General features: G+C 43.9%; 1 protein-coding gene across 4 annotated transcripts in view; it reads left to right on the top strand.

Annotated features, from left to right (window-relative positions):
* The window catches only part of LRRC63 (leucine rich repeat containing 63), a 49,896-nt gene extending 30,037 nt beyond the window's left edge, over positions 1-19,859 (top strand). For 3 of the 4 annotated variants that reach the window (XM_048850545.2, XM_048850536.2, XM_075128565.1), the window contains 4 exons: positions 1,812-1,948; positions 12,082-12,165; positions 15,102-15,341; positions 16,241-19,859. In XM_048850545.2, the coding sequence (XP_048706502.2) occupies positions 1,812-1,948; positions 12,082-12,165; positions 15,102-15,341; positions 16,241-16,406 (627 nt within the window). In that variant the 3' untranslated portion in view covers positions 16,407-19,859. The remainder of the gene's footprint in view (positions 1-1,811; positions 1,949-12,081; positions 12,166-15,101; positions 15,342-16,240) is intronic. The other variant, XM_048850552.2, reaches the window with a different exon arrangement.
* The last annotated feature ends 5,194 nt before the right edge of the window (positions 19,860-25,053 follow it).

The following is a 25,053-nucleotide window of genomic DNA, read 5'->3' as shown; positions in this document are numbered from 1 at the left end:
CAAGGACAAGTGCAGAGTTCTGCACTTAGGAAGAAAGAATCCCATGCACTGCTACAGGCTGGGGACTGATTGGCTAAGCAACAGTTCTCCAGAAAAGGACTTGAGGATTACAGTGGATGAGAAGCTGGATATGAGTCAGCAGTGTGCCCTTGTTGCTAAGAAGGCCAATGGCATATTGGGCTATATTAATAGGAGGATTGCCAGCAGATCGAGGGAAGTGATTATTCCCCTCTATTGGACACTGGTGAGACCATGCCAGGAGTATTGCATCCAGTTTTGGTCCCCCCAATACAGAAGAGATGTGGACAAATTGGAGAGAGTCCAGCAGAGAGTAACGAAAATGATTAGGGGGCTAGGGCACATGACTTACGAGGAGAGGCTGAGGGAACTGGGGTTATTTAATCTACAGAAGAGAAGAGTGAGGGCAGATTTGATAGCAGCCTTCAATTACCTGAAGGGGGGTTCCAAAGAGGATGGAGCTCGGCTGATCTCAGTGGTGGCAGATGACAGAACAAGGAGCAATGGTCTCAAGTTGCAGTGGGGAAGGTCTAGGTTGGATAGGAAACCAACCTAGGTCTAGGTTAGGAAACACTATTTCACTAGGAGGGTGGTGAAGCACTGGAATGGGTTACCTAGGGAAGTGGTGGAATCTCCATCCTTAAAGGTTTTTAAGGCGTGGTTTGACAAAGCCTTGGCTGGGATGATTTAGTTGGTGTTGGTCCCGCTTTGAGCAGGGGATTGGACTAGATGACCTCCTGAGGTCTCTTCCAACCCTGATATTTTATGATTCTATTCTATGATACTGATTCCCCATTCCCATTGTCCCCTCCTGTCTCCTAGTTTCCTTCCAACCAAGTCCCAGTTTCTGTGCACAACCAGTCCCCGAACTCCCTCCTGGCTCCCAGTCTCTGTCTCCTCCATGCTGCATGGGCCAGGCGGTGTGTGTGTGTGGGGGGGTGTCATTAACTCACCTGTGTTCTCAATCTCTCAGTTAACGTGCTTGGACCCAGATATGGTATGGGTTGCAGCAGCCCAGAGCTGCAATCACTGGAAAGGTCCTGCTCTGACCTGGGCTGGAGCATACTCAGTGCAGACAGAATCTTTAGGGAAATTAGCTGCTAAAATCTAAAGAAGTCTCTACTGATCATATGTGACCTGTGATTTTTTTCAAAGGCTTATAACTTGGCCAAATTAGGGCTGATTTTCATAGGGACAGCAAAAAACACATCCAAGACACAAAGGCCACCCCTCTGCCACATTTTAAATCCCAAAGTATCAGGGTGCTAGAACTTAAAAAAAAAGGTTTTAATCAGATGTTTAACATGGTCAAAAGAATGTATTTTTCCCTAGCCCCATTCTTCAAAATGGCTGAACTGTTTTGGCTGAAATTTTCCAAAAAGATTCAGCCTGTGGCAGACACCCAGCATGGAAAATTTCAGTTGAAACAGTTAGTTTGGTTAAGTTATAAGCAACTGGAAACATGTTTTTGTAATGGGAAGTGTAGGGCAACCTTAATAGTAGATGGTGCTACCAGCCCAACCTATAATACTACAACAGTGTAAGTGAGATCAGGAGCAGGCCCAGAAACCACATGACATTTTTATAAGGTACTTTAACTAAAATAACATTACTAATTAACTACTGCTGTACATTAAATGCAAGATTCATACAATATTAGGACAGTTTCCTTGTTTCTAGTTATTACAGTGTCACTTACTAATGTTAGAAATGTAGAAACTCTTACCATAACAAGAATCAGATTATCTTTGTGGTAAACAACTTTTTTTCCATTACTTTTTTCCCCCCCGAAGGTATATAATATTAAAAACTTAGAAGTACTGAAGCTCCGAAACAACCCCATCAAAGAGATCCCTGATGATGTCCACAAACTCAAGACACTTAGAATACTTAACATGTCCTTCAATTTACTATCTGCCCTTCCCACTGGGTAAGGTGTTTACTATTAATTAATAGATTGGATTACACTATTTCTATGCTCAAACAAGGATTAAATTTTTTGTGTGACCTACATTATATTCATTCATTAATTCATTTCCATACTGGCTTTGTTAATTACACCTACAGAAAGGCTTTCTAGGAATGTATATATATAGTAGGGCTGTCAAGCGATTAAAAAAATTTATCGTGATTAATCGCACTGTTAAAGAACAATAGAATACTATTTATTTTAAATATTTGTGGATGTTTTCTACATTTTCAAATATATTTATTTCAATTATAACAGAATACAAAGTGTACAGTGCTCACTTTGTATTTTTATTACAAATATTTGCACTGTAAAAAACAAAAACGTATTTTTCAATTCACCTCATACAAGTACTGTAGTGCAATCTCTTTATCATGAAAGTTGAACTTACAAATGTAAAATTATGTACAAAAAAAACTGCATTCAAAAATAAAACAATGTAAAACTTTAGAACCTACAAGTCCACTCAGTCCTACTTCTTGGTCAGCCAATCACTCAGACAAACAAGGTTGGTTACAATTTACAGGAGATAATGCTGCCTGTTTCTTGTTTACGATGTCACCTGAAAGTGAGAACAGGCGTTTGCATGGCACTGTTGTTGTGCCAGATGCATTAAAGAGTCATATGTCCCTTCATGCTTCAATCACCATTCCAGAGGACATGCATCCATTCTGATGATGGATTCTGCTCGATAATGATCCAAAGCAGTGCGGACTGACGCTTGTTCATTTTCATCATCTGGTCAGATGCCACCAACAGAAGGTTGATTTTCTTTTTTGGTGGTTTGGGTTCTGTAGTTTCCACATCAGAGTGTTGCTCTTTCAAGACTCTCAAAAGCACGCTCCACACCTCGTCCTGCTCAGATTTTGGACGGCACTTCAGATTCTTAAACCTAGGGTTGAGTGCTGTAGCTATATTTAGAAATCTCACATTGGTACCTTCTTTGCCTTTTATCAAATCTGCTGTGAAAGTGTTCTTAAAATGAACATGTGCTGGGTCACCATCTGAGACGGCTATAACATGATATATGCAGAATACAGGTAAAACAGAGCAGGAGACATACAATTATCCCCCCAAGGAGTACAGTCACAAATTTAATTGATGCATTATTTTTTTAATGAGCATCATCAGCATGGAAGCATGTCTTCTGGAATGGTGGCCAAAGCATGAAAGAGCATACGAGTGTTTAGCATATCTGGCATGTAAATACCTTGCAGTGCTGGCTACAAAAGTGCCATGTGAATGCCTGTTCTCACTTTCAGGTGACATTGTAAATAAGAAGCAGGCAGTAATATCTCCAGTCAATGTAAACAAACTCGTTCGTCTTAGCGATTGGTAGAATAAGAAGTAGGACTGAGTGCACTTGTAAGCTCTAAAGTTGTACACTGTTTTTGAGTGCAGTTATGTAACCAAAAAATATCTGCATTTGTAAGTTATACTTTTACGATAAAGAGACTGCACTTCAGTACTGGTATGAGGTGAATTAAAAATACTATTTCTTTTGTTTATCATTTTTACAGTGCATATATTTGTAATAAAAAAATAATAATATAAAGTGAGCACTGTGCACTTTATATTCTGTGTTGTAATTGAAATCAATATTGAAAATGTAGAAAAACATCCAAAAATATTTAATAAATTTCAATTGGTATTCTATTGTTATAAGTTTCAGAGTGGTAGCCGTGTTAGTCTATATCAGCAAAAACAACGAGGAGTCCTTGTTGCACTTTAGAGACTAACAAATTTATTTGGGCATAAGCTTTCGTGGGCTAGAACCCACTTCATCAGATGCATGGAGTGGAAAATACAGGAGCAGTTATAAATATGTGAAAAGATGTGAGTTGCCTTACCAAGTGTGAGGTTGTTAGAGAGAAAGTATAAACAAGGATCGATGACATCACCACTTGGCCTCTCTCCTCCCGCACCTACTCTGAAGGCAACAAGAAATTAGGAAGACAAAGACTTTGAACTGTGGAGATTGGTCCCAGGCTAAGAAAGAAATTCAGCCTGTGTAATAAGAAATGTAACTGCTGGAACATCTAGAGGGGCGAGAAAGTGCTTGATTCAAATCTTGCTTAGCCTGTAGAATTTAGGCTGCGATTTTATTTTTATTTCTTATGTAACCAACTTTGATCTCTATGCCTACCCCTTATAATCATTCAAAATCTATCCTTCTATAGTTAATAAATCTCTTTTTTATATTTGATCTAAAACAGTGTGTTTTGGGTTGAAGTGCTTGGGGAATCTGCTTAGATTACAAAGATTGGTGCATGGTCGCTTTCCTTTGACGAAGTGGCTAACTAATTAATGAGCTTGCACTGCCTAGGGAGTCTTGAGCAGTGTAAAATGGCACATTACTGGAGCGCAAGGTTTGGGGCTTGGGACATTTGCTGGTGTCTCTTTATACAGTTCATGAGTGGCTTAGAGAGCAGTCATACAACTCAACTGGGTGTGTGTCACCACATATTGATGGGTGAGTGATCATAGCCTCTGGAGAGGTTTATTGCTTGTCACTAGCATAGCATATTGAGAGTCAGCCCAGGCTGGGGAATTTAAGGGGACACAGTGGTTTCACAGTCTAGATTGTACCCCGGGGACATGTCACAGTGGTGCAGCAAGCAGACTGAAATGCACAGCTTGTTGTTCTGAATGAAATTTGCACTTCATACACTGGTGCCGAGATTTTAAGTGGGTTGGCTGAATACAGTAAAAAAAAAAAAAAGTTACACTTTTGTTATTTTCTGTTTCTTATTTTGGGAAAGGGAAATAGGAGCAGAAAGGCATAAAAATGGATGAGAGCGATGCAGTTGCAAAGTTAGAGCTGTACAGACTGCAGGTAGCAGAAAAAGAGAGAGACTATGAGTATCAGTTGAGAATGAAAATATCCCCATTGACATGCTTATTGGGAATGATTTTTTCCATGTAGTTTCTCAAGAAGGAATATTATGGTGGGACCCCAGAGGAAAAGAGTAAAGTCCCAGGAAGTGCTGGAGGAAAGGGAGCAATTCTCTTTGATTCCTCTGCAGCAAAGGGAAGCAGCATGGTTCCAAGTGTGGATGGAGTTGAGACTGTCTCCTGCACTGCAGCTGAAGGCAGCACCTCATCAGGAAAGGAGAGAGTGGGGGTGGAGTGCCTGTCACTGACAGAACTGTTTCAGCTGTTAGCTGCAAGCCCTTTGCAGCTGAACAAAGGCCGGATCCTGCTCTAGTGAGCATAGAGAGATGTGTCCTAGAGGGAGGCCCAGAGAAGGGAAATAAGGAAAAGATTTCTGTAGGAAATAAGCAACCTTGTAAGCATATTGTGTCAATGCACAGTGCAGTGTACCATAGCTAGGTATCCCAGTGTGCAACCCGCCACCATCCCGTGCACTGTCTTTTGGGAAGTTTTGGCAATGAATGGTGGGGAAAAAATGAGTCATGAGGGGTAACAGGTAGCAAGGGGTCAACTTTCCAGTGTGCAATTTTCTCCATCCCATAATGTCACGCATAGCCCATAATTTTCACAGCTTTTTAAAAAATCCCATGAATCAGCACAGCCCTCCTCACTGTCCACCATCTCTGACAGAAGTATGGAATCTGCACATCTCTGCACTATTGTCGTAAGCATTGCAATCACAGAACAGATGCCGATCCTCCAGTATTTGCAGAGCCGCAAGAAGAACTGAATCAGCAGGGAACATCACAATTTTATGGAGGACAGATTGCTGTGGGACATAGCAAGAATCAGTTCAAGTGTTTTGGTGGCATTTATGGAGCAGCTGCAGATGGTGGAGCACTGCTTCTGGGCCCAAGAAACAAGCACTGACTGGTGGGATCGCATCGTAATTCGGGCTGATGATGAGCAGTGGCTGCAGAGCTTTCGGATGTGCCAGGCCACGTTTCTGGATCTGTGGGCTGAGCTTGCTCCAGCCCTCCAGCGCAGGGACACCAGAATGAGTGCCACACTGAGAGCGAAGAAGCAAGCGGCTGTCACAAACACCAGTCAGTGGGTAATCATTTTGGAGTTAGAAAATTGACTGTCGGGGCAATTGTCATGCAAGTGTGCAGGGCCATTCATTACTTCTTGCTATGCAGGATTGTGACTCTCAGCAATGTGCAGGACATAGTGCATGGATTTACAGCAATGGGGGTCCTGAACTGCAGTGGGGCAATAGAGAGCACATATATCCCTATTTTGGCACCAGACCACCTTGCCACTCAACTGAAAGGACTACTTTTTTCTGGTTATGCAAGTATTGCTGGATCACTGGGGACGTTTCACCAACGTCAGTGTTGGCTGGTCAAGAAAGAGCATGATTCTCATATCTTTAAGAACATAAGATTGTTCATAAATCTACAAGCAGGGACTTTCTTTTAGCACTGGCTGATTACCAGTAGCAATATTGAAATGCCAATAGTGATCCTGGGGGACCCAGCCTATACCTTGCTCCTCTGGACATGAAGCCATACACCAGCCATCTTGACAGCACCAAGGAAAGATTCAGCTACTGACTCAGCAAATGCAAAATGACAGTTGAGTATGCTTTCGGTAGATTGAATGGATGCTGGCAATGCTAACTCACAAGATTGGATTTCAGTGAAAAAAATATCCTAGTGGTTACAGCTGCCCGCTGTGTCTTTCATAATATCTGTGATGCCAAGGGGGGAAGTTGCCTTTGGGGTGGAGGGAAGAGGTAGAGTCTGCTGAGTTTGAACAGTCAGGCACAAGGGTGATTACAAGAGCTCAAATGGAGCTATATGGCTCAGGGTGGCTTTGAAAGAGTACTTTAACAGTGAGCCACAGACATGCATTGTGATATACTGTGCTCTGCCTGGCTCTGCAGTGTGGGGACCTGTTAGGAATTGTGGGTGCTTGCTGTACATTTATGATTATTACACTGTTCGTCACTGATTCTGAGTTTTGTGTCACACTGTACGGAAACCAGTAAGTGGTTGCTTTCAGTACTGCTAAGGACTCTGCATATGTTCTGAACTAATAAAGATGAATCATTCTTCAAATAACAGAATTTGAGTAACAAAACCAGTACAAAGAAAAATCTGTGCAATTTAAAAGCAAATACATTAAAAACTTACTAAATTAATAGAACAGAACTTAACGGGGAAAGAACGTTCATGTCCATTTTAGCTACGCATACAGCAACTGGAGCTTCCATAGGTCAGTGCTTGTGAAGCTGTGGTTGTTTGTCTCCCGGGGTGGAGTGGTAGGGTAGGGATGTGGCCACAGAGGCCACGTGGAATGCTGGGGGAAAGAGAAATAGGGAGGTGCTATAATTGAGTTCTCCAGACACTGCAAAGGGAAGTGAGCTGAGATTGTTGAATCAGTAGGTCCACAAGAGTTTGCAGCATCTGTGTTTGCTGCTGGAGAAGCCCCATTATATCCTAGCGCATCTCCCTTTTCCTGTTGCAACTCCTGGGCCTTTCTCCTATCTGCTCTTTCCTTCTCCATACAGTCTGTGATATTCACCCTCCAGGCACTCTGCTCACAGTCTGATGCAGCCCTGACTTGCAGCATCTCACTGAACATGTTATCCTGAGTCCTTTTCTTTCTCCTTCTTGTCTGACTTAGGCATTCCATCAGTGTGGAGGGGGAAACCCCTCAAAGCCACAATGGCAGCAGCTACAGACAAAACACACAGAGGTACTAGTGTCAATATAGTCACAAAAGAAAGTGAACATTAAGATTCAGAACTCCCTTCCCTTGCTCCCCTAAAGTTTTAAACCAGATATGCTTATTGCCACTTCTGCTTCAGAGTGCTTGTGCATGGCACCACTCACAGCACCAAACAGGGTGAGCATGGCCCGCCTGGGGTGAGGGAAATGAGACAGGAATTGCTCAGTTGTATAAAGAGTATATGGCAATGGCACTGAACAGTGGCACCATTGTCCACAGGTGGTCGTGATTTTAGCTGATATCTCACCCTGAGAGTAACAAAGGCACAGATAGCACAGCTGCTGCTGACTTCCCGAAGCTGCTCAGGCCCATATGCTGCTGGCCTGTTAACTTGGGCAGGCACCATTGCAGTAATCACTGACTGGCCTGGGAAAAAAATCCTACCTCAGAGGAAGAAATAAGGCTGCCTTCCTAGAAATCTTCAGGAGAGGATTGCAGAGTACCTCCATGAAAGTTTCATCAAGATCTCTCTGGAGGATTCAAGGGACACCCCTGTGTACATAAACAAACTGTTTCACATGGTCCACCCTGCCTAACTGTACAGGGAAATGAAAAAAGCACATAAACAATTCTACTTCTCTTTGTAGTACCACTACCTCTTCTAGTATGAGTAAATTTAATGAAAAGTCGATAGCTGTGTCCTGTTAAGTTGGGCACTTCATTAATACATCACTGTAATGGGAAATACATTTACACACTTATCCAAGGTTCCTTCCCCTGCATTGGGCTTACCTGTGCTCAACTGCCAGGACTCACTGGTCTGCAATCAAATCTCAAACAGGTTCTGGACCGTGGCATAGCTGCACCCCCACAGTTGCATATCTCCCACCCTTCTCCTCCTCCTCCTCCTCGCTGTTCACGCCAGAGACCCGTGACGGGCTCCTCAAAGGTATCCAAGGTTGTCTACGGGTAATGGGGTGTCTACCAAGTATGGCATGCAGGTCTTTGTAAAAACGGCAGGTCTGAGGCTTGGCACTGGATCAACTGTTGGCCTCCCTGGCCTTATGGTATTCCTGCCACACTCTGCTTTCATGCAGCATTGCTGCTGATCCCTGCCATACCACTTCTCCTGCATCCCCTGTGCAATCTGCTTGTAGGTGTCCACACTTTTATGGCTAGCCTGTAGCTGCGCCTGCATAGCCTCTTCTCCCTACAGCCCCAGGAGATCCAATACCTCCTGTCTACTCCAAGCCAGAGCATCTCTGGAGTGTGTAGCTGGCATGGTCAGTTGGGCAGTTGCATACAACAATGGAGAGCTGGTAGGTGTGCTTACCAAGCTGGACAATCATGAAAAGGTATTTCAAAAACTCACAGGACTTTAGAGGGTCAGGAGGCCTTCAGGTCTCCAGACCCCTGAGCAGTAGAGTTCACAATTGTGACCAGAGTGGTCAGTGTCAGGCATTATAGGATAGCTGCAGGAGGACTGTTAGGGTTGACATAAGTAATGCAGTGTCTACGCTTGTGGTTTGTCAACCCCAGTATGTCACCATGGCTCAATGCTGCTTGGGGAAGTGGTGTTACTACATCGCTGTAATGGGGCACTTACACACGGTGGGAGACAAATTTAAGTGTAGAATACGTGCAACTAGGTCGATGCAAGGCAAGGTTGACCTAGCTTTGTAGTGAAGGCCAGGCCACAGCCAGGTGATGATCTTGAAATTTTTATATATTTACATATAACCTCTTTTCTCTTGGCACGGCCTCTTTAAGTGATCTGTAGCTCTTCCTTCTTTGGTATTGTCCTTGTTAGTTCTGGATATATCTTAAGGAATTCTGTAACTCAACCACTACTCTTCTGGCAAATGTATTTATTGGGCTTAATTGAGAAGACAGGGCACAGAAAGTGAAAGAAAGACACACAACTAATTTCCATTGATCAACAATAGTCAAAAATAATGCTCTTCTCTACTCCTGAAATGATTGCTTTGTAAACCATTTAACATTAAGTTCCCTAAAACACAGCTTACAGGTGGCTGGGAAAGGAAAGAACATTAGATATCTTGCAAAACAAATGATGCATTACAATATGGGAAGAACTACTGTAGAAGTGAAACCAACCAACCTAATTGCCTGACAAGGAGCTGGAGAATTTTAATAATATATTTACTGGATGCAAAGTAGTAGTGTGCATTCACTGAAATTGGAAGGATGCATTGTTATATTTATGCTATATAAAGATATGTACAAAGCTGTGGATCTTCTGTATATCCACCATCCTTGGGCCCTTCCCCATAAGATAGGCAATAAACCAAACTTCAGATCATGGCTTTCCCAACCTTCCTCTGCTCACTTTGCTTTTTTAGTTGTATGTACCCCTTTTCCTCTACACTTCATCTTTCATATCTGGTTTGTAAGCTCTAGCTCTCACTACGTAGTTGCACAGTGCCTGACCTTGATTGAGGCCTCAGTTCTATGTTAGTACTCATGTCGCACTGGCTGGAGTGACTGTTGACCGAGAGTGCCAACCTCAGGGAAGACTGTCAAAAAGCAGGGCAGATGCCCCAAACTGATTGTCTGTTCTATAATTAGATTTCACCAACCCAGTAACAAGTGTGAACTCCTAAAGCACTATAACAGTCTTATCATGGAGTCAGAGACCGTGGCCGGGGGCATTCCAATCTGTCTTGCCAAGCAGGCAAGCTGGACTATGTGACAGATGGTCACTTTACACCAAAATCACAACAATATTCAGGTTACTTCCAATGTCAAAGGACCAGTCTCTTACTCAAAGGACCACGTCAACTGTACTCCGATCTCAAACCAAGGCAATAGCCAATCCTGTAATAAAACAAAGTTTTATTTAAAAAAAAAAAGAGTTATTTACAAGGTTAAAACAAGAAACATACAAACACAAATGAGATACAGTCTTGGATTTAATAAGGTAATACACGCTTCTATAATAAGCAGCTCTATATATGCTTTAGGACTGACCCATGCCAAGCAGCATGGGGATCGCTTGCTTATGTTTAGGAATCCTTGCCTTTCAGAGTCCAGATGCATAAAGATCCAGTTTCTCCTTGACAGGGATTTTTATCCCCTTCTCCCCAGAGCCCACACTGATAGAACAAGTGTCGGCGCCTGATTCCTCTTTATGTGAGTGGGGACGTCCATCAACAATCTTTGTCCTTTTGATGTCTTACAATGGCTCATTTGGTTTCAAAGGCCTCTTGTTTGAAGGACTCGCACTTTTCCTTAGTTAATACTTCTTTCCTGTTTGAGGCCAGTTCTGCACTACAGACCTACGTCCATATAACTGCATCACTCAGGAACGTGAAAAATCCATATCCCTGAGTGACGTAGTATACTGACCTTAACCCCTGTGTACAGCGCGCTATGTCAACGTGAGAGCTTAACAGAGAGATGCAGCATTTTAAGTGTAGACCTGCCCTGAGTTACACAATAGCAGATGTTTACAGTGCAAACACTCAATATAATTTTATACCATGGGCAACAGAGGTTATAAGTGAGATCAATACATGCAGCATCCTACACTGTTCATAGGGGCTAAACACCAAACACATTCTTACAACTCTAATATTTATCTTAACACTACGAGCACCCAGGTAAGTCAGACTGGTTTCCAGCTATGTATTTGTTAGTGTTCAGTGAGGCCCTGGGCCTTAGCATGAGCTGGCACCTGGTCTGCCAGCATCACAACTAGTAACGAATAGTCCTGGAGGATAATATTTTCACAATTTCTAGAGGTCTCTAGTGGAGCCACTGCTTGGGCTTATTCTACTTCTTGCATTGGCCTGTCAAATGCACACCCTATCAGGTCTGCCTCTGTGTGGCTCCTTGAACCTCTTGCCAGCAGTGGCAGTACAGTTGGCTGATTGTCTGCTGCTATTGTGTACCATTTGCTGGCTTCACTCAACTGACTCCTCTGAGGATTTGCAGAATATAGGAGTTGAGCACACTTTGGGACTCTTAACCTACCAGTATTTCAACCTCTCTCTCTCTCTTGCTCTCTCTGGGTGGGGATTTTGGCTCACAAACACACACACACACACACACCAAGGAAGCATGGGGGGGGAGGAATCCTGTTAGGAATAAATTCATAATGCAGCGATTTCATTCGTAATATTGCTTTATATTGTCAGCACTACTTTAGCTTCTGTGCATGGAGCTATTTCTAATTTTGGGGTGACACCATATCTTAGTGGAATGTTTTCTGTTTTCTGCTCATTTTGGCCAACATCAACCTAAGAAATGGATGGTCTTGAAAGGACTTGTTCCCTTCCAGAAACCTGTCTGTCCAGTGGGAGTAAATCAGTCTTTTAAAACTCGTAACAGTTAACACTGATAGCAGCTGCCCCATCACAGATTTTATAGGTGGATATAAATGAGATATATACATCAATTAGCATAGATCAATGTATTTAAATAGTTCTTCTGTAATGTACTGTGTTTTCTCTTTTTTTCAGGCTGTTTTTATTACCATATCTTAGTTATTTGGATGTTTCCTACAATGATATTAGTGTTATCCCTCATGAAATCAGGAATCTCAGGTATTGATATATAATATACACTGGAACCAGACCTATGTGTAAAATATTGTGAGCCTATTAGGAAGTCGATTGTTAATAAATCTGGAGTAACGCCACTGATGTCCATGGATTTACTCTGGATTTACACCGGTATAACAGAGATCACAGTCTGGCCCACTGCCCTGTAATGGGGGTCTGATTTTTAAAATTAAATGCATGTCCAACTGCTTAAATATCATGATTATGCTTGTAAATCAGGTACTTCACACAAATTATGATCATTTGTTAATTGTGCCCATATGCATGCGCACTTGCCTAATTTGCACGCATGATCATTGTAATTGTATGCCCTCAAATCATGTAAACCACATTGTCATTCCCAGAACGTGCAAATGAAGGTGTGATTGCAGTGTGGGCAGGCATACCTGCTCTAGCTTTAATCCAGCTAGCACATGTAACAATGGTAGTGACGATGTGGGAGCAGGGGCTTTAGCATGGGCACCAGAGGACATACCCGGGATCCCCTTGTACACTGATTGCTAGCCTGTTCTCCCACTTCTTCACTACTATTATTACACATTAGCTAGGTTAAAGCTAGCACAGGTATGTCTACCCATGCCACAATTACACCTTCACTTGCAGTGTAGACATACCCTCAGTGTGTTTGTGTGTGGTAGACAGGGGAGGTTAATACTTTGGCCTTAAGGGAATGATACAGTAGAAATTTTGTGATAAACTGAAAAGGTTTTTCTGAAAAAAACAAGGAATTAATGTACCTTTTAGAATGACGGTTAACATCTTTGAGGTATGTTGTATTAAAAGCAATTGTATATGTGTTATTGTGGCATTGCATGTACCTTCTCTAGTAGGGATGGGGATGCTAATATACTTCTTCCATTATAAACCCTTTGAAGCCACCCTCTGGAGAGGTGCACATATACCAGTTCAGAGTGGATTCTTCAGGCACCAACAGACAGAGAAAGGGTTTTTGAATAAACAGCCTGGTTTTAAATTGGCTCATGACCTTCTTCCTGATCCAGCAAATGGACAGGACCATTGGTCCAGGGAGGGCCCCAGTCCTTTAGGGCAGTGGCTCTCAACCTTTTCAGACTATGGTGCTGCTTTCAGGAGTTTGATTTGTCTTTTGTACCCGCAAATTTCACCTCACTTAAAATCTATTTGACTATAAAATCAGACGTAAAAATACACAACTGTCACAGCACATTATTACTGATCAATTACTTATTTTCTCATTTTACCATATAATTATAAAATAAATCAATTGGAATATAAATATTGTACTTACTTTTCAGCATATAATATATAGAGCAGTATAAATAAGTCACTGTATGAAATTTTAATTTGTACTGATTTCGGTAGTGTTTTTATGTAGCCTGTTGTAAAACTAAGCAAATATCAAGATGAGTTGATGTACCCCTAGAATACCACTGCATACCCCCAGGGGTATACGTACCCCTGGTTGAGAACCACTGCTCTAGGGAAAGGTTGGAAGGGCAGGGCCCACTGAGGCCTATATGACTGTTGGCATGGTCTAAGCTGAAGCTGTGATGAATTTGTTTCTAAAACGAAACCCTTAGTATGGGGTGTTGAAGGACTGCTCCTTCCAGAGCCCATGTTAGGGCTGGGGTGAAGACTAGTCAGTTTATTAGTATGTGTGTAAGATTCTTTTATTGTTTTAATATGGTTTTTTTTGTAATGCTTTGTACCTGAAGGATAAAGTAGGTTTGTGTAGGAAGTGCTGTATGACATAGGCACCGACTCCGTGGGTGCTCCGGGGCTGGAGCACCCATGGGGAAAAATTAGTGGGTGCTCTGCACCCACCAGCAGCCAAGCTTCCCCGCATCCCCACACCCGACCTACTCCTCCTCCCCCTCCCCTGAGCGCGCCACGTCCCTACTCCTCCACCTACCTCCCAGCGCTTCCCGCCTTGCCGCTGCCAAACAGCTGGAGGGGGAGGAGTGGGAACATGGTGCGCTCAGCGGAGGAGTTGGGGAAGAGGCGGGGCCAGGGTGGGGATTTGGGGAAGAAGTCAGAATAGGGGCAGGGAGGGGGCGGAGTTGGGGCAGGGACTTTGGGGAGGGGGTTGGAATGGAGGCAGGGCGCAGGCGGGGCAGGAGTGGAGTCGGGACAAGGCCGGGCGGTCGAACACCCATTTGCGGGAGCAGAAGTCGGCACTTATGCTGTATGATGCCTTATAACAATTATACCTGTTAACCATCCCTAATGAGAAAGCATGTAGGTGCCATTGGGCAACTTGTCTGTGTTGGTAGTAACACAGTGAAAGCAGGGAACTGTGCAGCCTGGAGATACTCCAGTCAGAAGGGAGAGAAATATGGGTCTCTGCCCAGGACAGGTGATGACTGGGGGAGCTGGTAACTTGAGAATGGTTGCCCTTGCTGCACTGTAAAGGGGGAATACAGGTGCAGTTGCCCTAAACTGTGACACTATGAAAGAGGAATTTTTTCCCACAAAGAGTTAATCTGTCGCTGTTTTTGGTGAGAAAGTTTGTCGGAATATCAGCAGCTGTTTATATGAGCAGAAGGAGGGCAGATATAGAAGTATACTTACATGTTAATAAGCAAGAGTGTGAAGTTGAGAACACACACACTTAACATTAAATTTTTGAGAAATCTGATGATGGCCTATGTGTGTGTTTGGACACCTGTCTTAAGCTTTCAGTTGGATACACACACAATCCCTTATTTCCAGTTGCACTAGTTGTTTAAATTGTACTTCAGAAAATAATTCTCTTTGTGCACATAATTGCATCATTGAATCAACACTTAAAATGTATTATTTTTTAAAACTTAGCCTTTTATACATACAGATACATGTTCCATCTAGGTGCAGTAACTCAGCAAGTGGGAAGTAGGATATGTATACAATTATAGCTGAGATGAATTGTGTACATAATTTGGTGGTCTTTAAAATTACAGGGCACTGGAATATCTGAATGTTGAAGGAAATCAGCTGTGTGCTTTGCCTTGTGGGGTTTTGAAGCTTCCTGTGAAACTCCTTAACACAGAAAATAATTTGATGCATCCCTCTTTATGGAAAGAAAACAGCCAGAACCAGCCACAGAGACTTACTGATCTGGCTGCCCTTTACTTCTCCAGAAACCACATGTGGCAAAGATATACTGAGATCTCAAAGGATATTCAAGAAATATTAAACAAGTAAGTGACAGAAATCTCTAGCTGACACTCTGGCTTCCATGGGAGTTTTGGATACACAAGAAATGTACCAATGGCCCCTAATTACTTATTCTGGCAATGTCAGAAGGACACCGGCTTTAGACCTGGTAATGTATACTTTCTCCATCATGAAACCACCTCTGTAGATCACCACTGTAGGAGCTCCATGCCATGAATTGTGAGCCACAGAATAAGTTATTGACATCTTCACATTAAAATAATGCTGATCAATAATAGTGCAGTTACTTATAACAATTCTCATGCAGGTATACTCAGCTATGTATCTGAATGCATACCAGGCCTATGTATTTTTGATAATATATGGAACTGTACATTTAATCAAGTTCATCAAACATGTGCAAATTATTGCTTTGATCCATTTAAATAGCTTAACTAGTTCTGTACTGTCACCTATTACCATCGTATATTCCAGCCAAAAATGTTTGCTGCATCGTCATGTTGAGGTTGTGCACTGAACCAGTCTGTTCAAGAGAGAGCTGTGAGCTTCAGAACAATCTAAGTTGAAAAAAATACCAGCTCAATTTCTGGGAGTGGCAGAGCTATCCCCACCCCTGCACTGCATCTCTCTATTTTCGCTTTGTCTGCCTCAGACTTCCACTTGTCCTCCTTCCCCACTGGAGCCATACAAGTATAACTACACCCTTAGGGCTAGAGTCATTACCCCCATGGAATAGAGAGCAGCCTACACCACAATGTAGTTCTGGAAGTGCAGGAACCTTCCACAACCATCAGTCTCAAAATCAATCTGAGGCCAGCTAGATCCCTTAATTTCTAGTTGAAGATGCAGAAAGTGAACTGGAATGTACTGTGTGTGTATAGTCATGTGCAATGTTTCTGACTCATTTTTCTCTCCATCTTAGCTGTAGAGTCTGTGACTGCTGCAAAGGACCCTTGTATGGTCAAGGACTTCGTCTCATTCGATCTTGCAGGAACATATTTAGATTCCGCAAACTTCCTTTTCTCTTTAATGCCTGCTCACCTTCCTGTTACAGCAGGTACATGTCTCAGACTGACTCTCAGACTTGAATGCTTTATGGAAATTGATCTGGGTTGCAGCAGAGAAACCGGTGATATAATGCAGTTAAGAAATATGAGGTTTTTTAGGTCATGTTGTACAAGAAAATAGCTTGTGATACTGGAGTGTTTGGGATCACTTTCTCTGTGCAATTATCATATCCTCCTTAATGTGCTTTCTGGCCTAAATGTTCTATTTTTATTTGGAAAGGAGTCTTTGCCTGTTTAGGTTTGTTTGGGATCACTCACTAGCCTTCTCGGAAGGATTTTAAGAACTGCTTATGCTTAGCTATTAAGACATGACAAGTTCTATACAAATAGCTTAAATCCACAATTCATAACTTGCTTATGTTTCATTAGACACCAGTGAATAATTGAATCAACAATATAGCAGGCCAAATTCATTGCCGTATAAGCCAAGTGAAGTTTATAAATTGTACCACCGATGATTTTGGCCCCATACTTCCTGGAGTAATAATTCATAGAAGAGAATTTTTTAATCCTCTTTCACCCTACCAATAGTACACCATATTATAAATTGGTTCTTAACATGGTTTAAAATTGGACAACAAAGTTTGTATCCCTGTAACACAACGTTAACACCATTCTATAACGTTGTCCTAAAACCTTGTTCAAGCCCTGCTAGAGGAGTAGTCTCGAACATGGTTCTAATTCAGTGTTCAGTTCCACAAACACATGCCATTGGCCTTAGAGTGAAATTGACCCATGTGCAGAGAGCCAGTGCAAGCCCTTTGCACCACTTGAGATCTGCTTAAGCCCTCAAAACAAAGCTTAAGTAGGATTTAAATGATGCATAGGACTTGGTGTTGGTCCTCTGCACAAGTCACTTTCAGCCTTAGTACTTACTGCTGCAAAGAGTTCCATTCACATACACGGGACTACTTGTGATAGTAAGCATTTGCATTTGTCCAGGAGTAAGCATTTGCAAGTTCAGGCTCTAGCGTGGGTCATACCTTTCCAGGAACCATGTCACTGTGCTGTGACACAGGGTATATTTACACAGCACTGGTAGACAAAAATGTCTGCTCAGAGGGGGTAGGTGGGATGGTTGTACTTAGGTGGCTGTCATGAGCCACCTTCTGCTGTATAGCAGCCACACTGCTATGTTTAGCCTGCTAGCTCAAGCAGAGGTAACGTGTCTGTCTACCTGTTCTGGGAAGCGCCATCCCAACTGCTGTGTAGACATAGCCACAGTTCCCAGAGGAGTAGTTTGGCTGTAGTAGCCTGGTTTTGATTTGAACTGAACATGATTAAACTATACTAGCAAAACTGCTTTTTTCCACTGGTATAAAAAGTGGTTTAAAGTGCTACACTATCTGCCACATACAAAACACTAATTTGGCTATTAGTAATTGTTAAACGGCACAACTACAAAAAGGTGCCTCTTGAACATGTCTTCAACCCAGACTTAATATACTGTTGATAATCCAGGTGCAGAGTTTATATGGGGGCTAAGATTCTCAAAAACAACTAATGATTTTTTGGATAACCAGCTGGAGACACCTCCAGGAGGCCTGATTTTTCAGAAAGTGCTGAACAGTCACTCTGAAAATCAGACCTCGTTAAATTGTCTCAAGTTGGCACCCAAAATCACTAGTTGCTTTTGGAAATCTTAGCTGTAGTGCATATTTTATTACAAATAGCTTTGACAAAGGAAATTCACACTAAAGTGAAGTTTGCTAGATAGTGTTCTCATTTATTTGAACACGAGACAGACGCCAATAATCTAATGTCTGGCTGATTATAGGTATGTACATTTTTGTATAGTCCTTAATTTTTTTTAATGTCAAAATCCAAGATAGGAGCTTTCCAAAGGAACCCTGTAATTTGTATTTAAAGGATGTTTGGGCTATGTCTGCTTTTAATTATATAATTTGACATTGTCAAATACAAAACATTGGTTGGTGGAAAATGTTTAATAAAAAATTAAACTTGGGGGTCCGAAGAAAAATTTGCTCTGCAAATTTCAAAAGATTATTTATCAGATTTCCTAAGTAGGAAGTCTGAATTTCTTCACCCTCAGTCACCAGTTTTGATTTGATGGGCTTGGGCTTGCTCTCCTTAAAATGACTAGTAGCAGCAGCAGCAGCCGCCAATAGGAACACAAGGTTTTGGTGGCATCTGTAGAGAGATCTTTTATGGCTGATGTCTTTCCAACAAGTCTCCTCTATTTCAGAGAAGTATAGTCACAGCAGAAATGCTCATAGTTCAGCATTTCGCTCGTTTGAAGTTGTGATAGTGTGTTTATCCCACACAAATCATGAAGGGATTAATGTGGGCCTGAGACCAATTTTAACCCACGTGGTTGTAACTGGAGAGTGAGCCAGACATAATTAGAGAAGAAGCCGAATTGGGGAAGGAGCTGGGTTGTGGTTATTAGAAAGGGAAGGAACCCACAGTAGAAGAATGCTGCAGGGGGAGAAAAAGTAAGTCTGCAGTCACTTTCTGGCATTAGAGAGACTAGGACAGTTGAGGAGTAAGCCCCGGGATCCTTGCCTGTGTGTAGAGAAGGCTGGTATGTGGCCAAGAGAGACAGGGAGCAGCCACGGGGGTGGAGCTGGTTCTAGAGGTATGCCATGAAAGAAAGCAGCAGCTGGTCTTCTAAGAAGAGAGTCCTGGGAGTCAATCAATCAGGGAATACAGCAGGGTAACTGAAAGAGGGATGAAAGTCAAGCCCAAGGAAGGCAGAAGTGGGGTTAAATTTTAATTGTGGGTTTGGGATTTTGTTGGGGGATTCCGGGTGAGGGCCCTGAAAGTAGGAATAACCTAGAGAGGTAGTAGGGGAGAAAGCATGAGTGAGACATGGGAGGAAGAAATCTAAGGTCTGGTCTGCACTAAGACCTATGTTGGTATAACTACATCACTCAGGGGTGTGAAAAATATAGCGACATAGTTATACCGACCTAACCACCTGTGTTGACAACACAGTGTTGGTGGGAGAGCTTCTTCCATCAATGTAGCTACCACCTCTCAGGGAGAGAACAAGAGAGTTCTCTTCTGTCAGCTTACAGCATCTTGATTAAAGTGTTACAGCAGCGCAAGTGCACCAATGCAGCATTTTAAGTGTAGACGTGCCCTAAGGAGGTGACAGCAAGAAGTCTGGGGCTGTGAACTTTGCCAGTCTGTCCTTTGGTCCCTGGACTAGAGCCCAGTGGAGTAGGAGGGCTGGGTTTCCCTAGTAGCCACTGGTAAGGTGGTGTGAAGCCCTAAGAAGGGGCCAGGGATGATGGAAAGCCCTGAAAGAAAGGTGTGAGGACTACAGGATTCTGAGGACTGAAGATTTTTTTGTCAGCATATTTGAACTCGTATTTGTTGGACGTTGTTACCCCAAAAGGGGTGAGACTAAACTGACCTGTACACCGGGGGAATTCTGCACCTAAAAATTCTGCAAAATTCTGTATATTTTATTTGTCAAAATAACACAATATAATCATGCCCGTTCAATTATTTTGGTAATTTATTTCAAAATACCTATCGACAAGTATGTCTAACAATACAGACAACAAAAAAGATTCAGGAAGTGGTTTTGACAGATAGATTCCTTACTAGGCCTATTAATACAGAACTTTGAGTAATAATTTAAACTGCAATATAGAAATGTATTTCCAGAACCCCTCAGAAGCAGTGCAAAGGCTTGGGGGAGTCAGGGATAATGGAGGAGCTGAGGGAGAGGGAAGTAAGTGGTGGGAGTGAACCTGGAGGGTTGTTGGGTGGGGGTGGGAGAAGTATAGAACAGTGTTTTGTTTTGGTTTTTTTTGGGGGGAGGCATTGTCAGGGAGTTGGGAGCCTCCCCCATGCAGACCCTGAATGACTGAATGGGAGTGGTTAGCAGTCAGGCACATCTGCTCCTGTGCCCATGTGTCCCTGCACCCCCATCTCAGCCACCCTTCCTCCCTCCATCCCCATGTGTCCCTGGGGCACCCCCACTAAGCTTCCTTTCTCCCCATGTGTCTCTGCACCCCCCCTCAGCCACCACCCCATCCCTATGTGGCCCTGCCTCTATGCCCCCCATCTCCATGTGTCCCTGCACCCCCAGTCCCATTCAGCCCCCCAGTCTTTGTGACCCACCCCAGCAACCCTGTGTGCCCTGCTCTGTGTCCCCCACCCCCTCAATATCATATGCCTCCTCACCTGGCCCTTCAGGCAGGGCGCTCTGAGGAACACAGCCACTCCTCCTCCCATTGGTTGCTGGCTGCTACAGTGAGCCAGCTGCTTTCTGTTCTGGTGCCACAGCAGCCCCTGCTGGGTGAAAGTTGTAACTCCAGTGCCTCTCAAGCAGAATGCATTTTCTGCGGAGAAAAAATAAATCTGTGGGGGACATGAAGTCTATGTGTGTGCAGTGGCTCAGAATTCTTCCAGAAGTAAACATGGCCAGAGGGACGAGGGATGGGAAGAGAGCCTAACACAGGACTGAAGCAGCTGTCAGCTGGGGGCACCAGATGGGGAAAAGCTTGTTACACCACACTCAGCCACAAGGGGGCACGCCAGCAGTGAGAGTGTGCTTCAGCAAATGGCTTCCCCTCCCACTATATCCCCAGATACTTTTTCAGCCTTGCTTATTTGAGCAGTCTATTCAACTCAACAAAGCGGGCCTGATCCCTAGTTGCAGATAATCAGTGAGCTTTGTTAATGTCAATGGAGCTATGAGAGTTTACAACAGCTAAAGATATGGCCCAGTTTGTTTTTTCAGAGGTGGCAAACGATCTGCCACACCCTTAAACTGGGCCCTTAAAAGATGTGATGAACCAAAAGGAACATTTTCAAATGTCAAATGACTTTGGGTGCTCCTGTTTTTGGGTGCCCAATTTAACACACCTAAATCCTGATTTTCAGAGGTGTGGGGTAACTATTTTTGCCATTGGTTTCATTTGGAGTTGGGAATGTTTTATACCACTGAAAAAGAGGCCGGAGAGGACTTAAGTGTGGTACCCAGTAGTGCAGGCTAGACAACAGTTCCATTTTGCAACAGATGTTGAGGCTTTGACATTTGTTTTCATTCTGATACAGAACAAAAACGAGCCCTCTTGAAATCTTTCAAGAGAGACTGACCAATGCACCCCAGAACAGCCTGGAGGTTAGAGCATTCAGACTCAGGTAGAGCAGCAACTTGAACCTGGGTCTTCCCCATTCCAGGTGCATGCCTTATCCACCCAGCTAGTGACTGTTCTGGAGAAGTGGCTTTCTTGTTTTGATCAGAAATTTCTATTTTGGGCCTGAGACCATATTGATACGTTTCTGAAAATCATTTCAGCTTTGGCAAAATGACCTTTTTTATGGGGGGAAAAAAATGTTGTCAGTTAACTTTCATACTCCAAACTTAATGAGCCAACTGTTGATACCTCTTTTTTTGAAAAGTTTGGACCATGTAACTCAGTGGCGGATTTAGAGTTAGTGGGGCCCTATGCGCAGCTTCATTTTCAGCCCTCCTCTCCCGCCACCGGGGACCCAGCCAAGAAAAATAACGTTCTCTCTTATCTCCCCCACTCCCGTTTTTCATTCTTTTTTTCTTCATCCTCCTCCTATATTTTAAATAAGGGGAAGTAAATGAAAATAAAGTGAGGTACCTTGATTGGGGCAAGGGGTTGGGGTGTAGGAGGGGGCATGGGGGACAGGCTGTGGGAGATAGTTTGGGTGCGGGGGCGGGCTCTGGGTTGGGGCAGGGGGTTGGGATGTGGGAGAAGGGGTGAGGGCCCTGGCAGGAGTTTGGGTGCGGGCTCTGGGCTGGGACAGGGGGTTAGAGTGTGGGAGGGGGTGGGGTGCGGGGTGCGGGGTGCAGGCTGGGGCGGGGGGGTAGCGCTTACCTTGGGCAGCATAAAAAGAAAAGGAGTACTTGTGACACCTTAGAGACTAACAAATTTATCTGAGCATAAGCTGTCGAGCTGTAGCTAATGAAAGCTTATGCTCAAATAAATTTGTTAGTCTTTAAGGTGCCACAAGTACTCCTTTTCTTTTTGCGAATACAGACTAACATGGCTGCTACTCTGAAACTTGGGCAGCGTGGCTCCCAAAGCTACGGCACACATACCCCTCGTGCAGTGGCTCCTAGGCCGGGGGGTGGGAACAGGGGGGTCTCCACGCGCCGCTGCCTGCAGGTGCCACCCCCCCAGCTCCTCCTGGCCACAGTTTCCAGCCAATGGGAGCTGCAGAATTGGTGCTCGGGGCGGGCCAGCACGTGGACACACACACACACCCAGTGGCCGCAGGGACATGCCAGCCGCTTCCGGGAGCAAAGTGGCGCAGAGAGCGGGCAAGGAGCCACCTTAGCCCCGCTGCTGGCACGTCTCTGTGTGCACTTTGCAGGGAGGGGGGCAGCAGGTCTCTGTGGGCTGCCTGGGGTGAAGGCAGCACACAACCACTTCCCCCACTCCGCTGCCAGGGGCACACAGAGACATGCCAGCAGCCAGCCGCTTCTGGGAGTGGCGTGGGGCCACCGGCCACGGCATGCAAGCAGCCTGCTTGCCTGAGCCCTGCTGCACTGCCGGCCAGGACTCGGGGGCAGGTTGCCAGATATTTGTGCTGCATTTGGGGGGGCCCCCGTCATTGGGGGCCCTGTGCCACTCCACGGTTTGTTTCATGGTAAATCCACTGCTGACGTAAGTTGTCTTCACATCACGCAGGAAATCTGTGATGGAGCTGAGATCAGAATCCAAAACTCCTACCTCTGGTTTTGGATCTTAACCACAATGCTGTTTAACAATGCAGAGTTTTTAATTGTATATTTTTGCTCACAGTTTCAACACAAGTGTTGAAATACACAATCAACAACTACGTGAAACTTGTGTTTTTAAAAAACCCTGACTTGTATGTGAACTAGCTCACAAGACTTACCCAGAGCTTTTCACTCTAATACAGTAACGTTCTTTAGCATTTTCCTTTAAATAGAAAAATTGAATCTGAAATTCTTTTACAATTAAACTTCAAGGGCTTTGTTCCAGTCTCAGGAACAAATATTCTCTCATTTGTTCCCAGATAGCCAACATCAGAATCAAAGCCTTAGTTTTATTTTCAATTGTTTGTTTTCCGAGTAGGGTTAACTCCTGCTATGTTCTTGAATTTGCATTTCTATGTGGTTCTCTTGGCTTGTGGAAGAAAGAAGCAGTGGTATGCTCCTAGCATATACAGTACTTCCCCTTTAACTGGCTCACTGACAGGAGGGGTAGTGACTGTACAGGGACCAAACTCCCTGTAACTAAAATGCTATTAGCTGAATACTGAAGAGCTTACCATTTGCTCAGGATAGTTTTTGTAGTGGTGTTGTAGCCGCATGGGTCCCAGGATACTAGAGAGACAAGGGGAGGTGAGGTAATATGAGGATAGTTTTTAGCAGTTAGTGGACAAACTTAATGTATCATAAGGTTGAGAAGCCCTTATACACAAGGGTTTCAGGCAAGCACCTGCAGACAAACTTTGGACCTGACCCTTCCCCACATTGAGACAATGTGAGATCTGTTATTAACTCCTGTGTTAGGAGGAGTAGGCTGCAGAAGATTCACTACCCCAACAGGTTTCAGAGTAACAGCCGTGTTAGTCTGTCTTCGCAAAAAGAAAAGGAGTACTTGTGGCACCTTAGAGACTAACCAATTTATTTGAGCATGAGCTTTCGTGAGCCACAGCTCACTTCATCGGATGCATACCGTGGAAACTGCAGAAGACATTATATACACACAGTCTAAAGTGATCATCAAGTTGGGCCATTTCCAGCACAAATCCAGGTTTTCTCACCCTCCGCCCCCCCACACACAAACTCACTCTCCTGCTGGTAAATCATCAAGTTGGGCCATTTCAACTTGATGATCACTTTAGATAAGCTATTACCAGCAGGACAGTGAGGTGGGAGGAGGTATTGTTTCATGGTCTCTGTGTGTATATAATGTCTTCTGCAGTTTCCACGGTATGCATCCGATGAAGTGAGCTGTGGCTCACGAAAGCTCATGCTCAAATAAATTGGTTAGTCTCTAAGGTGCCACAAGTACTGCCCCAACAGTAGCCTAGCAAGGCATTGCTCCTCAGTGATGCCCCTCTGAGGCACAGATTCTCCAGTGATCATCTCTTATGCTGGAACAGGGAACAATCTGCTACAGTACTTTCAGGTGCAACATAATCCTGTTACCTGTGTCCGGCCAGGTCTGCTCACCAGTTCATTAGAAGGTCAAAAACCACAATTCTGCCACCTACTTGTTTGTAGGGGGAAGTAGTAGAAATAGTCTCTGCTCCCCTCCCCTGTGGAATAGAGGCAGGTCTAAGGTGGCCATGCAGAAGAGGGGGTCGGGGGGGGGGGGCTTAGTCCCCTGCATGGCCACATTAGTCCCAGCCACAAGCTAGCACTTTGTCAGTTTTCAGCTGAAGGTACCTTGTTTTTGGTGTGTTATGGGGTATTCCATAACTGTATGCATTTTCCACTTTATGCATCCGATGAAGTGAGCTGTAGCTCACGAAAGCTGATGCTCAAATAAATTGGTTAGTCTCTAAGGTGCCACAAGTCCTCCTTTTCTTTTTGCGAATACAAACTAACACGGCTGCTACTCTGAAACCTGTCAGTGAAGGGAAGGCGGTTAGCAGATCCTTAAAGGTTTTTAGGCACCTGTTGAACTCCTGTTGAACTCAATTGAATCAATTCAATGGGAGTTAGGCCCGTACA

The sequence above is a fragment of the Caretta caretta genome, chromosome 1 (assembly GCF_965140235.1).
Source record: "Caretta caretta isolate rCarCar2 chromosome 1, rCarCar1.hap1, whole genome shotgun sequence".
In the NCBI taxonomy this organism is placed as follows: Eukaryota; Metazoa; Chordata; order Testudines; family Cheloniidae; genus Caretta; species Caretta caretta.
Note: the sequence above shows the minus strand (reverse complement) of the source record. Positions and strands in the feature narration are given on the sequence as shown.